The 13,123-nt window shown below is 41.8% G+C and overlaps 1 protein-coding gene across 5 annotated transcripts in view; it reads left to right on the plus strand.

Annotated features, from left to right (window-relative positions):
- Positions 1–2,621: 2,621 nt before the first annotated feature.
- Positions 2,622–13,123, plus strand: part of LOC102075971 (zinc finger protein 729) — a 32,224-nt gene continuing 21,722 nt past the window's right edge. For 4 of the 5 annotated variants that reach the window (XM_019356718.2, XM_019356720.2, XM_019356721.2 and 1 more), the window contains exons 1-3: positions 2,622–2,917; positions 9,305–9,410; positions 12,007–12,589. In XM_019356718.2, the coding sequence (XP_019212263.1) occupies positions 9,393–9,410; positions 12,007–12,589 (601 nt within the window). In that variant the 5' untranslated portion in view covers positions 2,622–2,917; positions 9,305–9,392. Of the gene's footprint in view, positions 2,918–9,270; positions 9,411–12,006; positions 12,590–13,123 lie in introns of all 5 variants that reach the window. The other variant, XM_019356719.2, reaches the window with a different exon arrangement.

A 13,123-nucleotide genomic window follows, 5' to 3' on the forward strand; every position in this document is an offset into this window, starting at 1 on the left:
GGATATGGTAGAGGATACAGATGATCTTTTGAATATACCTTTTAATAAGTCAGAGTTACATCGAGTGCTCTGGAAATATAAGTTAACACAGACAGGGAAAGATCAGGTGTGCTATATTATGTTGGATCACCTGAGCGAGTCAGCCAAAGAGAAGTTAGTGGGGTTGTATAATAGGGTTTGGGAGGGTCGGAATCTGCCACAAAGTTGGAAAGAGGCTGTGGTTGTGCCTATATGTAAGCCAGGGAGGGATGGTACCAAGCCAGGTAATTATAGACCGATAGCTTTAACATCACATATTTGTAAAGTTATGGAGCGTATGATTAATGAGAAATTAATGTACTATGTAGAAAGCAGAGGGTTTCTATCTAAATATCAAAGTGGATTTAGAAGGGGGCGAAGTACTATGGATCCAGTATTGTGTTTAGAGTATGAAATTAGGAGGGCTCAAATTAATAAAGAGTGTGTGGTGGCAGTGTTTTTCGATTTAGAGAAGCCTTACGATATGTTGTGGAGGGACGGTTTGTTGATTAAGATCCATAAATTGGGTATTAAGGGGCGGATGTATAGGTGTATTTTAGATTTTCTAAAGGGTAGGCAGATACAAGTGAGGATTGGAAAGACTTATTCGGAGAGGTTTTCTGTAGAGAACGGGACTCCTCAGGGGAGCATAGCGAGTCCTTTGTTATTTTCTATAATGATTAATATGTGTTTAATGACATAGAGGGTGGGGTGGGCTCTTCACTTTTTGCTGATGATGGAGCCTTATGGAGGAGAGGGAGGAATGTTGGTTTTATTGTAAAGAAGTTACAGGAAGCAGTTAGTAAAGTGGAAGAATGGTCGTATAGGTGGGGATTCAGGTTTTCAGTTGATAAGACTAAGACAATGTTTTTTGTTTTGTTTTTTTTTTTACAAGGAAAAGGGTTAATGAGGAAATTAAAGCTATATGGCATGGGATTAGAAAGAGTGAGGAAATTTAAGTTTCTAGGTTTGTGGTTTGATGAGAGGTTAACTTGGGGTGCACACGTTCAGGACTTGGTGGGTAAGTGTAAAAAAGTTTTGAATATTTTGATGTTGGGTAGGATTGGGGAGCAGATAGGGAGTCCCTGAGGGCTATATACACTGGATTGGTAAGGTTAACGTTAGATTATGGTTGTGTGGCATATAATTCGGCAGCAGACACTTCTCTTAGTAAACTAGATTTGATTCAGTACCAGGTGTTGAGACTTTGTACGGGGGTATTTAGGACGACGCCCACTGTACCCTTGCAGGTGGAGACGGGGGAAATGCCACTAGGGTTGAGGAGGGAACGGCTTACATTGACATACTGGGCAAACTTACAGGGTCAGGGGACGGGTCACCTTACATTGGATGTACTTAGACCTTGCTGGGAGTAGGGCAGGAGGGAGTTAAAGAGCTTTGGATGGGTGGTGGGGGGAAGAGCTAGAGATATAAATTGGACCACTTAGACATATGTCGGCGAGTGCCGAGGCCTGCAATCCCTCCATGGATACTTCCTGAAGCAGCTGTAGATTTTGGTTTATTGCACCAGAAGAGTAAGGACGGGGCAGGCGATCTAGACTCAAAAAGAGTTCAGAGTTTCATAGATCAGTATTATGGGTATGTGCAGGTATATACGGATGCTTCAAAGAAGCCAGCTAGTCAAGTGGGGGTGGCAGTAGTAATTCTGGACTTTATGGTTAAAATTGGGAAGAGGATTAATAGTGGATTGTCTGTTTTTACAGGAGAAATGATAGTGATTCTATTAGCAGTACAGGTAGGTCAGATATTTTATTAGAGGTTCAGCAAACTCTTTACAGGATACATATGATGGGTCTATCAGTAATGTTTGTATGGGTCCCGGATCACTATGGGGTAAGGGGGAATGAAGCAGCGGACAGGTTAGCAAAGGAAGCCACTAATCATAAGATAGTTGATCTGGTGGTGAATTTTGGTCAGGAGGAAGTAAAGAGTATTATTAAGCTAGAAAACAGGGGTAGATGGCAGAAACAGTGGGAAGAAGACAGGAGGGGAAGGTGGTTATATAAAATTCAAAGGGGGGTGGGAGTGAGGAGAGCCACAAGAAGGAGTAGGCGAGAGTAAGTGGTGCTGTCAAGACTGAGATTTGGACATACGGGATTGAATTCTACACTATTCTTGGTAGGGAACCATGCATCAGGGAAATGTGATTATTGTGGAGCAGATGAAACTTTGGAGCATGTTATTTTGCAGTGTCAGAATTATACGGTAGAGAGGAGACGATTTGTCCAAAATCTCAGTAGCATTATTATGAAACTGGATCTTGTTGGGTTATTACAGGAGTCGGGGGATAAAAGTTATCAGGCCTTGTTTTAGTTTTTGAGAAAAGCAAGGTTGTTTGGGAGGATATGAAGTGGTGGCGGTAATGCACCATGCAGTTGTTTGTCAACCGCCAATAATACGTAAAAGAGGAAGAAGAAGAGCAGGATTACGGGAGACCCATTTGTTCCGGAGAATTTGAATATTTTATTTATTTATTCATTCACTCATTCATTTATTTATTGTCATTTCGGTCCCCACTCCACACCAGTTGTTGGCGGTAATGCACCATTTTGCTGTTTGCCAACCGCAAAGAAGAAGAAGAAGACGAGCAGGAAGAAGGGGGTGGGGAAGAAGAGGAGTCGAGCAGAGAGAGCTGCTTTTTCGTGAAATGGGAGTAAAGTAGTGAACTTGGAGGAGAGAAACAAATTAAAGTGTCGATCATATACCACTACCAACGTCTGGATCGATACGTGCATCGATCTGCCCACCCTTGTCTCCTGGATCGTAGCTGAGATCAGCGTGAACCACGTGGGTCTCTGCTCCTTGATCTGTTTCCTGTGTTTGGAAAGAGTTCCAGCTTCATCACGGAGTTTCTCTCGGTTTGTGGGCTCATCTAAAGGTAAGCACCGAGCTAACTTTACTGTGAGTTCAGTTCATGTTGAGTTTAGCTCCTGAATGAGGTCTTCTGCTGCTCTCCTCGGTGTCTGTTCACAGTTTATTGTCAACACGTTGAGAGAAGAGTGAGAGAGTGTTTGGAGAAAAACACCAACTAATCATTAGCTCAGCATGCTGGGAGAAGTTGGAGCAGAAAAGTCTTTTCATTGTCCCTGCAGCTGTTTTTCTGCCTGCACCAAACCTCTACAGCCTCATTTCTATTTAAGTGATAACAGGAAATCAGAGCGATCTGCTGCAGTATCAGGGTCACAATAAACTTTATTGTCCAGCTGCTGTGGATGAACACATGAGAGGAAGTGAACTCCTACAAAGTCTCATTTTAATGAGTCTGGCTGCTGTAAAGTGATGCACAGGAAGATGAAAGTAAACAGTGTTCATATTTGAAAGCACAGAGAATAAAAATATATTGTGGAGGTTGATGTGCAGCTCTGGGTGATTTGGGAGAAGAAGAATGTTTTTAATCATGTTGTGGATTGAATGTTGGACTTTATTTAGTTTTGCGTATCAAGGGCAGAAGTTTTTTCCACTTGTCATTGATCAGATATTTTTACTCACTTGAATATTTGAAGGTTTAAAGCTTTTTTTTTTTTTTTTTTTTTCACAGGTAAACCCGACTACAATTGCATTTGTTCATTATATGAAATAAATGTTTACAAAGAGTGAATTTAGGTCTTTTATTCAGTTGTCTTTCTATAGTTGAAGTTTTCAGCAGCAGCCACTTTAAAGTGCTTCATATTGTGATCCACTGTGATGGAGATACTGAGTCTGTTTCTGCTGCTTTGTATGGAACGCCAGGACTGCCATAATGAATTAATTAAATACACCATTAAATAATTAAATGTGGCAATAATTAATTAAAATTGGAATTAATTAATTAAATAGTTATGACACATGTAATTAATTAATTATTGACACATTTAATTAATTATTTAATGATATATTTATTTATTTCATTTTGGCAGTCCAGGCGCCTGGCTCTCATCTTGAATTAATTTTTATCTGTCAGACTCACCCATCAAACTCAGGGGGTGGGGTTAACGCTGATCGACTCAAAACCATTGCTTTGGCCTGGTGGCCATTGTTTTTAGCACACAACAACCAGCATGTGGAAACTAACAGAACTGAACTTTGAAAAAAACCCTGTTTGTGTGTCACCAAATACTGTTTTAATATCTTTTTTAGCCGAGAATGTAGTGGTTTAATCTTCATATGTGTGGTCGGATTGTCAAGATACAGCCTCTTTGCAAAAGTGCTTCGATGATTTCGGAGATGTCTGCCCAGTCTCACGGCAAAGCGTGGGATAGACCCGCTCGCCTCCCAAGCAATCGAGCTGTTATTACCGCCGACAAAGCGCAGGCCCCGGTACACAGCTGTAATAATCACCGGTGACACTGACTTCTTTTACTGAGATTATATTTATCGGGGTTTTATTTCCTGATGTTCTTATGTGTCCTACGTGTTTCAGTCGCCAATTCTGAATTATAACTAACATTAAAAACATGTTTAAGGAGGAGAGAGAGCAAATAAATTTGATTAACAGCTGATTTTTGGGGTTTTTGTTCAGTAATCAGCGTGACCTGCGTATAAACGCATAAAAGAGATAACGTTGGTGTTTCCGTCATGTAGTAACTGCTGGCTTTAACTGTACAAAGGTTGTTCGACACTATGAAACACATAAAGACTTCATGATGTTCGGCTAATATTTTTATTGTGAATATTAATCATGAGGGTAAACGGCCCTGTACACCACAGAGCGAGGTCAGCATATCCACGATATCTTCAGCTCTCTGAGTTAACACAGAGTTTCCCAGCTGACTATCTAATAGTGGTGGGCGGATCGATCCAAATATCGATAGTATCGATCCCAAGTTGGCATCGGTATCAGATCGATACTAGCCTGGTGAGATCGATTCTTTACTTTGAGTTCTGCTTGTTTGCTATGCTGTGCTTTCGGCAAAAACGAAACAACCAGGTCGCTGGACTCACCGCTCCTGTGTCAGCGGAGAGCACTTTGCTCCCTCTCCCCCACTTTTATGTTTCGGTGTTGCGCTGACACCTCACGTGACTTAGACACTTTGGGGGTTGTTAAGTTGTTTACATATTAATTTTTTTGTTTGTTTGTTTTTGTTGTTGAGAATTTTAATTGTAATTTTTGTATTATAGTTTATCAACAGTATTTGTTTTAATTTGTTTACTGGTTTGCGTACACTTAAGATTAAAAAAAAGATCGCCACCACGGCAGACCCGATAGCATTTTCATGCTTCGCAGCATCATTTATTCTTACAATAATCACATGGTTGCTGTAACAGTACATTCAACGGCTGCAGCTCTCCCGCCCTGCCACATACCCCCCTCGCCCGCTTCACCTCACCCCGCGAGCAGGCGAGGGAATCGGCCCGGACCATCGGCGCCCCATGCACCAGCCCAGCGACGGGGAAGTGTCCACTCTCGCGGTTGGCCGCGCCTCCAGCAGAAGCCCCGGAGCTGGCCTGATGGCCACCCATATGGCAAGGAGTGGTGGCGCATAGGGCTGTTCGATATAACGATATATATCGGATGACGATATAAAAACGTCTATCGTATCATTTTACGCTATTGTTTGTTTCGTGGTGTCGCAAAATAAACTGTTTACGGCAATATTTTTTCATTATTTTGATGGTCACTGTAGTGGCTATATTAATTTCCTAAAGTTCTCTCTTTCTCTTATATTTAATATAACCACACTACAGACGGACACGCGCTTGTTTTTATGCGTTGTCGTTAGCAACAACGACGGTAAAACCACCTCGTGTCCGCTTGTTTATTTTCCACATAAACCTTTCACAATAAAGCTCAAGATCCTGTTGAGACTTTTCAAAATAAACTGAATCACGTGAAAGATGCAGAGTATTTACGGATGAGAAGCAAAAAAGAGCCGTCAGGTGCTAAAAAATAAACCTTAGACTCAAACGTTAGAACAGGCTTTTCCCCGCAGCACGCCGTGTAATAAATACTCAAAGAAAACGGCGGCTGTTACAACCTATGTCTAAAAATGTATCGTTTCATGCATCAGTTAAAACACTCGACTCCAGGTACGCGACGCCCAGCTGGAAACACTTCACGCAAGTCGAGCTGCCCGAGATTCACAGAATTTACAGAAAATGTTACATTTTTGTGATTTATATCGTTATCGGACGATAGATGTCTTAATATCGGGATATGAGATTTTGGTCATATCGCACAGCCCTAGTGGCGCAGCAGGCATGGAAGTGAGCTGGGGCTCACAGACAGCTGGGCAGACGGCCAGCACGCAGGACCATGCAGCATGCGTGCCGAAGCGGACAGCATGCCGCCTTCAGGCGTGGCAGGACCCCCGCGCACCTCGACCTCCGTGGCTCACCCCAAACCTCGCGCTGTCCACCCTTAAGGTGATCACATGGTTGCTGTAACAGTAACGGCTGCAGCCCTCCTGCTGCCGACTGTACACATCGACACCAAAAACAACAACAGCACAAGCAGCGCACAGGTTTTAAGCCACCAGTGAAGGTGAGTCCATCTCACCTGCAGCAGCATCGCAGACCACGACCCGCCACAATAATAAAACATTTTTTATTTTATTATAAATAAATCATTTCTCCTAATTATGTCCTGGGTTTTAACTCATTAATAATACCAAAGGAAACATCACAAAAAAACACTTAAGGTCATGAAAATTGATTGCGATTTAGCAATTCAATGAGGCATCCACCTTATTTATTGAAAAGTATCGTATCGGTATTGGTATCGGCGATACTGGCCCAAATTTACTTGGTATTGGATCGATACCAAAATATGCAGTATGGCACACCACTACTATCTAACTGTCATCTACGAATATGTCACGGGTCATATCAATATGATTTTACAGAAAAGCATCCTTAATACTGCCAACTATTCCAGAGACGTGGAAATCTACAGCATAAAGAACACAAAAATATAGCAGTCTAACGCAACACTGTAACAGAGATGAACCGTCAGTTTGTCGCAGATCAAAATGGAATGAAAGTGATTGGTTGAACAGGTGTTCGTGATCTGTGTTATCTGCATTTTCATCAGTGTAAGAGACTCAGCAGCAGATTAGAATAACAGTTATACATTTAATAAATCACCAAATGAATACACGATCAAACCTGTTCCCACAGTTTGAGTTTGTATTCCCTCAGCTGCAGACTCGCTGCTGTTTAAATGTTTGAGAGGAAGATTAGATATAAAGCAAACGTCAAACATAGACTCAGTCTGCGTTCACATTTGATATGAGGCCAGCACGGATATTGGCTGTGTCCTGTTTTAAGATCATACATGTAAAATTGTTGTCTGACCTCCGTCGATCCAGCCGCTCAGTCCGTGGTTACCATGGTTACTGCATAAGCAGCTGTAATGTAAACAGCTGGCACTGAGGCAACCTACCGGCAGCATGTGTTTATGTTTGTCATTGCAAAAGAACTGTCTGAATGGTTAACTTGGATAAATTATAGTTAAGGAGTATCACAGATAACGCCCATGTGAGCTTTGTGACTGTTCACCACTGCACTGAAATAAGTAGGCTATTACTGAAATACACGTGCTATATCATAAACTATGATATAAATAGGGAGGTCCTACTAACATGTTTAGTTTTAAAGGACACCTTCCTGCCTTTAGTCTCATTCAAGAGTAGTATTAGTTTTCTTCTAACATCCAGAAGTCTGCACGATGTGTTTCATAGTTTGTAACAAACCTTTGACAGTTAAACACAACATGACTGAAAAAAAGAGAGAGAGAGAGGGAGAGAGAGAGAAATCACACAAATTATATGTTAACCTCATTTATTTTTAGTTAAGTAAACTCTAAAAATTCTAACAGACAGCTGGTGCTTAGAATACAGTTGAATAACTATTAAAAAACAGATGATGTAATATTTCTGTCCAGGTTGCAGTCTGCATGATGAACACGCTGTTGCAAACTCTGCTCCTCTCAGTGGAAATGTGCCTTCTCTTTCCTCTTTGTATAAAACATTTTAAAAGTCAGTTTAATCTCAAAATTCACTGTTAAATCCAAAACACACCAGATAAAGAAAAGCGAATAGTTCAGTCTAACACATGTGCCAGTGAACGTCTGTAAAACTATGCAGTTATGAAACGTAACTTTAACCTCTGCCAAACCGATTTGCTCAGTTGTAAATAAAACAGTGAAGTAAACGTGACCCGACAGACAAAACTTGAGTGAATTAAGTCCAGCGTTTAACCACTGAGAGCTAAAACTCAGGTGAGGTTTCAAAGCTGTGTGCGGTGATTGGACATCAGCCGCTGATAAAGCTGGTTCACCTATAAAGCGCTCTGTAAGGAAACAAGCTCCAGCAGCTCTGCGCTCGGGAAAAATACTATATTTACTTATCTTGTGCAGAAAAATGCGCTGACATTGCGTTATATCGAGCACCAGCTGCCCAGTTAAACTGTGACTATCACCAGGTAACGTGGGCGTGTTTCTTGAATTAGCAGCAGGTGTTACCTGCATGCATCCTCCTCCTCACCTGTCAGCTGTTTAAACTGAGGGTCTGTTGAGCTGATCGTTGGTGTGGTGAGAAAAATGTCAGCTCGTTCTTTGTTACAGAAGCACAGAGACACAAGACCAGGTGGAAAGAGACGATCGTTCGGTGAAAATGAGAATCTGCGAATGCAACATGTGGAACACGGAGAGTGGAATATGTAAACAAACCGGTTAACGTAACCCCCTCGGTGCACTCTGCATGCTGACTGTTAGCAGAGCAGTGAAATCTCTGAAAACATCTGAGCACTTTTGCAAACATGTTCTATGCTGACAACCTGACCAGACATGTGAAGATTACGGCGCGACATTTGCGGCTAAAACACTGTTAAAAGTGTAGTTGGTGACAGAAAAACGGGGTATTTTAAAACTACACCACCACCATTGCTGCCTGTGATTTGAAATGCATTCTGGGATACCTGGCTGCCTCAAGTCTACACAAGCAATCGATTATCTAGGATCGACCTGTTTTGACTTACTTTGCAATTTGTCAATTATATCGTCAGTTATATCGTTATCGCAAATTTTCAAATGTATATTGTGGATCTATGGAAGTCCATATATACAGGGTGTAGCATCCCCTGGGTAAAGGTGGTGGTATGCAGGGTGCTCAGTGGCTTTTTCCCTTTCAAGTTCTTGTAGGCAGCTGATGACTTTCTTTCTGTAGTTGCTTCTGGGGTTTCACCTTGAAGCTTCATAGGTATTGTTGTCACTGAGGAGTAGTAATGTTTATTTGCTCTGCTTCTTCTTGTCAGGGATAAAATACATATCTATACTTTTGTGTCCCAGCTGAGTAACAGGACGAGAAGAGTCTGGTGGAGCAGCAGAGGAACAATTTCGGCTATTTGGACTCAGCTCAGCCACTACAGAGGAAACAATGACTTCAACACAAAAGGTGAGAAAAGTATCACAGTTACACTGTTATTGAAACTGTGTGCACAGCTGGTTGTTAACAGCAGCTTTATCTTTTCCATCCTGGGCTCCTCCATACATACAGAATGTACTTCACAAACAAAAACCACAGAAGTTACAAGAAAATACAAAGATCATTTTTAAAAAACATTTTGGGGGAGATTTTCTCCATAGTAGCAGACAATGACAAAAGAAAAAGTACACAAGAACCAGAACAGAACAAAACAGAGCTCAGGCAATACAAAGTTCTGAGGCACATACAAGGCAGTTGAGGTAAACCACAACCCCACTAGGAATCAAAACAAACCAATAAGACCAATATTCAGGCAAATTAATTCAGTTTGGGAAAGCCCCATAACAAGGAGGATGACCGTACAGGTCCAACGTATTTCAGATATGGGTCCCAGGTTCTGTGGAAAGAGTCCAAGGTGAAGTTGAGCATACAAGTTATATATTCATTGGGAATACAGTCCATAACAGTCTCCAAAAGTTGATTCTGTTCATCTGGACGTAGCGTTTTGTGGGAGAAACGTTTCGTCACTCATCCAAGTGACTTCTTCAGTCTCAGCTGACTGCAGGTTTCCCCAACCCTTATAAACAGTACATTTGCATAATGACTGAAACCAGCCCACTGAAGGAACAATGGGCTGGCTTCGATCGGGTTGAGGATTGAAGCCAGCCCATTGTTCCTTCAGTGGGATGAAGGAACAATGGAACCCACTTATGTGGGTAAGCTCCAGCCGATCCAGGAGAGAAGGACAACCGCTGCCCAGGCGAAAACCTGTAGTGATCCCATATGTGTCAGGAGTATTGGAACAGTTGAGACGCATTTTTTCTAAACACCGGGTCTCTGTGGCTTTTAAACCCCAAAACACGCTGCACCAAAAACTGGTCCACCCCAAGGATCGGGTCCCCCGACACAAACAGAGTAACATAGTGTACGCTGTTAAGTGCCAGGAGGATTGCCAGGATTTAAACATCGGGGAAACCAAACAACCTCTGGTGAAAAGGATGGCACAACACAGGAGAGCTACCTCGTCAGGCCAGGACTCTGCAGTCTATTCACACCTACAGGCCAGTGGACACTCCTTCAATGATGAGGATGTACACATCCTGGACAGGGAGGAACGCTGGTTTGAGCGCGGAGTCAAGGAGACCATTTACGTGAAAAGGGGAAGACCATCTCTGAATCGAGGAGGGGGCCTAAGGGTACATCTGTCACCATCTTACAATGCTGTGATTGCAGCCATTCCCCAACTCTCTGTGAATGGTACTCATGGTCATTGATCAGTGTTCTTTGATCAGTGGGTTTTGGTCAGTGATTGTTGATCAATGGTCATGGGAATTTGCATAATTAAGATGAAGGAACTGACCTCACAGCCCATTGTTCCTTCAGTGGGCTGGTTTCAGTCATTATGCAAATGTACTGTTTATAAGATTTGGAGAAACCTGCAGTCAGCTGAGACTGAAGAAGTCACTTGGATGAGTGACGAAACGTTTCTCCCACAAAACGCTACGTCCAGATGAACACAATCAACTTTTGGAGATTTACTTACCTGGATGATTGAGAATGCATCAAGAAGTCCATAACAGTGTTATGCCAGAATTTCTTAGTTGGGATTGTTGGCCTGCACCAGAGGAGCAGGATATTCTTCCTGGCCGCAAATGATAACAGCTGGAACAGTCTCTTGTGCTTGCCTTTGATAACCGAATTTTCCATTACTCCCAGTATAAGACAGAGAGGGTCCAGAGGAACAAACAGTAAAGATCATATTTTATCAGCACACACTGAAACAACATTATCATCAGCTGAACTCAGAATTGATCGTACAATAAACATTTTTTCTGCAGTGATCAAGATCTCTTCAGTAATGTGATTTTCATTCCTGACTTTGGTAATGTAAACATAATATGGCTAATATTGTATTAATTATGTTTTGTTAAAGCAGTGAGCTTGAATTAAGTTTCAAATATAAATTTCAAATATTTCCTATCACTTTATAGCTTCACATAAAGACAAGATTGTACGCAGCAATGTGTTAGATGTTTTATACCTAAGAGACAAATATTGTTCTTTTAATATGTTGGCATTACTAAATCTGCCTGAATGCTTACAAATATGGGTACAAATTTCTTACAGGTTGTGATAAATGTTTTTGATAAAATAAAGAGTAGACTGGTATATTAAATATTCCTGCTGATACATACTTCAGGTTTCTGAACATTACACTTTTGCTGCCTTTCATAGTGTGTAACTTGAAGGCCCTGAGTAGGGCTGCTCGATTATGGCAAAAATGATAATCACGATTATTTTCACTGAAATTGAGATCTCGATTATTTCATGATATTTATTTAACAATAACAATGTCTTTCTTAACCTTATGTTATGGTCCTGTACCCCTAGACTGGGGTGCAACACACCTACAATGTCTCCAAAAAAGTTGATTCTGTCCAGAGAGGACAGTCATCCACCTACAGTGTGTTTGTTGACATCTAGGATCCCACTAACGGAGGCAGTTTCAGTTTAGTCCACGACTGCATTTCACTCACTGCCTCTGTTTGTATCTCTGTCACTGCAGGACCAACATGGAGCGAGAAGTCAGCGCTCTCAGGAGGCCGACAAACCTCACAGAAGAAGGGGAGAGAAAAAATACAGCTGTGATGAGTGTGGAAAGGATTTTACTCATCTTGGAAACTTTAAAACACACCAACTCGTCCACAGTGGAGATAAACCGTACAGATGTGGCTTGTGTGGAAAACTTTTTACCCAGAAAGGACACCTAAAATCACACCAGCTCATCCACAGTGGAGTTAAACCATACAGCTGTGACTTGTGTGGAAAGTCTTTTACCCACCCTTCAAGCTTAAAAACACACCAAGTCATCCACAGTGGAGTTAAACCATACAGCTGTGAGTTGTGTGGTAAAGCTTTTACTTGCAGTGGTAACTTACAGCGTCATCAACTCATCCACTCTGGAATCAAGACACACAGCTGTGGTCAATGTGGTAAAGCTTTTGCTCAGAGTAGCACCTTACGACGTCACCAAGTTACTCACTCTGGATTTAAACCGTACAGCTGCGACTTGTGTGGAAAGTCTTTTAACGATCCTGCAAACTTGAAAAAACACCAACTCATCCACAGTGGAGTTAAATCGTACATATGTAAGTTGTTTGCAAAGTCTTTTACCCAGGCTGGAGGCTTAAAAAGACATCAGTTCATCCACAGTGGACTTCAAGCGTATCCTTAGACTGTGGCAGAAAATAAAGTGGGGGCTTGTACGCTCTTTTCATTTGCCCATTTTTTTGCTCATTGTGTTTTGTAGGTTTCCTTCAGCTTTTGGTTGGCAGCTTTCTTGTGGTGTAGGTGGTAAACTAGCCATAATTACTTTGATGTGGATTATTTAGCACAACAACCCACCATGGACAAGTTGGATCAATGCACCAAGGCAGATTTGTTGTTGGTGGCAAATTTGTTTAATGTTAGTGTCCACTTGAATCCAAAAAAGGCAGAAATTAACCAGTGTCTGGCAGAGCAGATGGTGGAAAAAGGGGTAATTGCGAAGGTGAAACTTCGACCGGTTGATGCGTCTGGAGGTTTGATGGTGGATGTGGAATCAGAAGCTGCTGCCACCATCCCACAAGCACATCAAACGCACCCTGATCCAGTTCCCATGAACGTTTGTGAATGCTTTTATT

The sequence above is a fragment of the Oreochromis niloticus genome, linkage group LG9 (assembly GCF_001858045.2).
Source record: "Oreochromis niloticus isolate F11D_XX linkage group LG9, O_niloticus_UMD_NMBU, whole genome shotgun sequence".
Lineage (NCBI taxonomy): Eukaryota > Metazoa > Chordata > Actinopteri > Cichliformes > Cichlidae > Oreochromis > Oreochromis niloticus.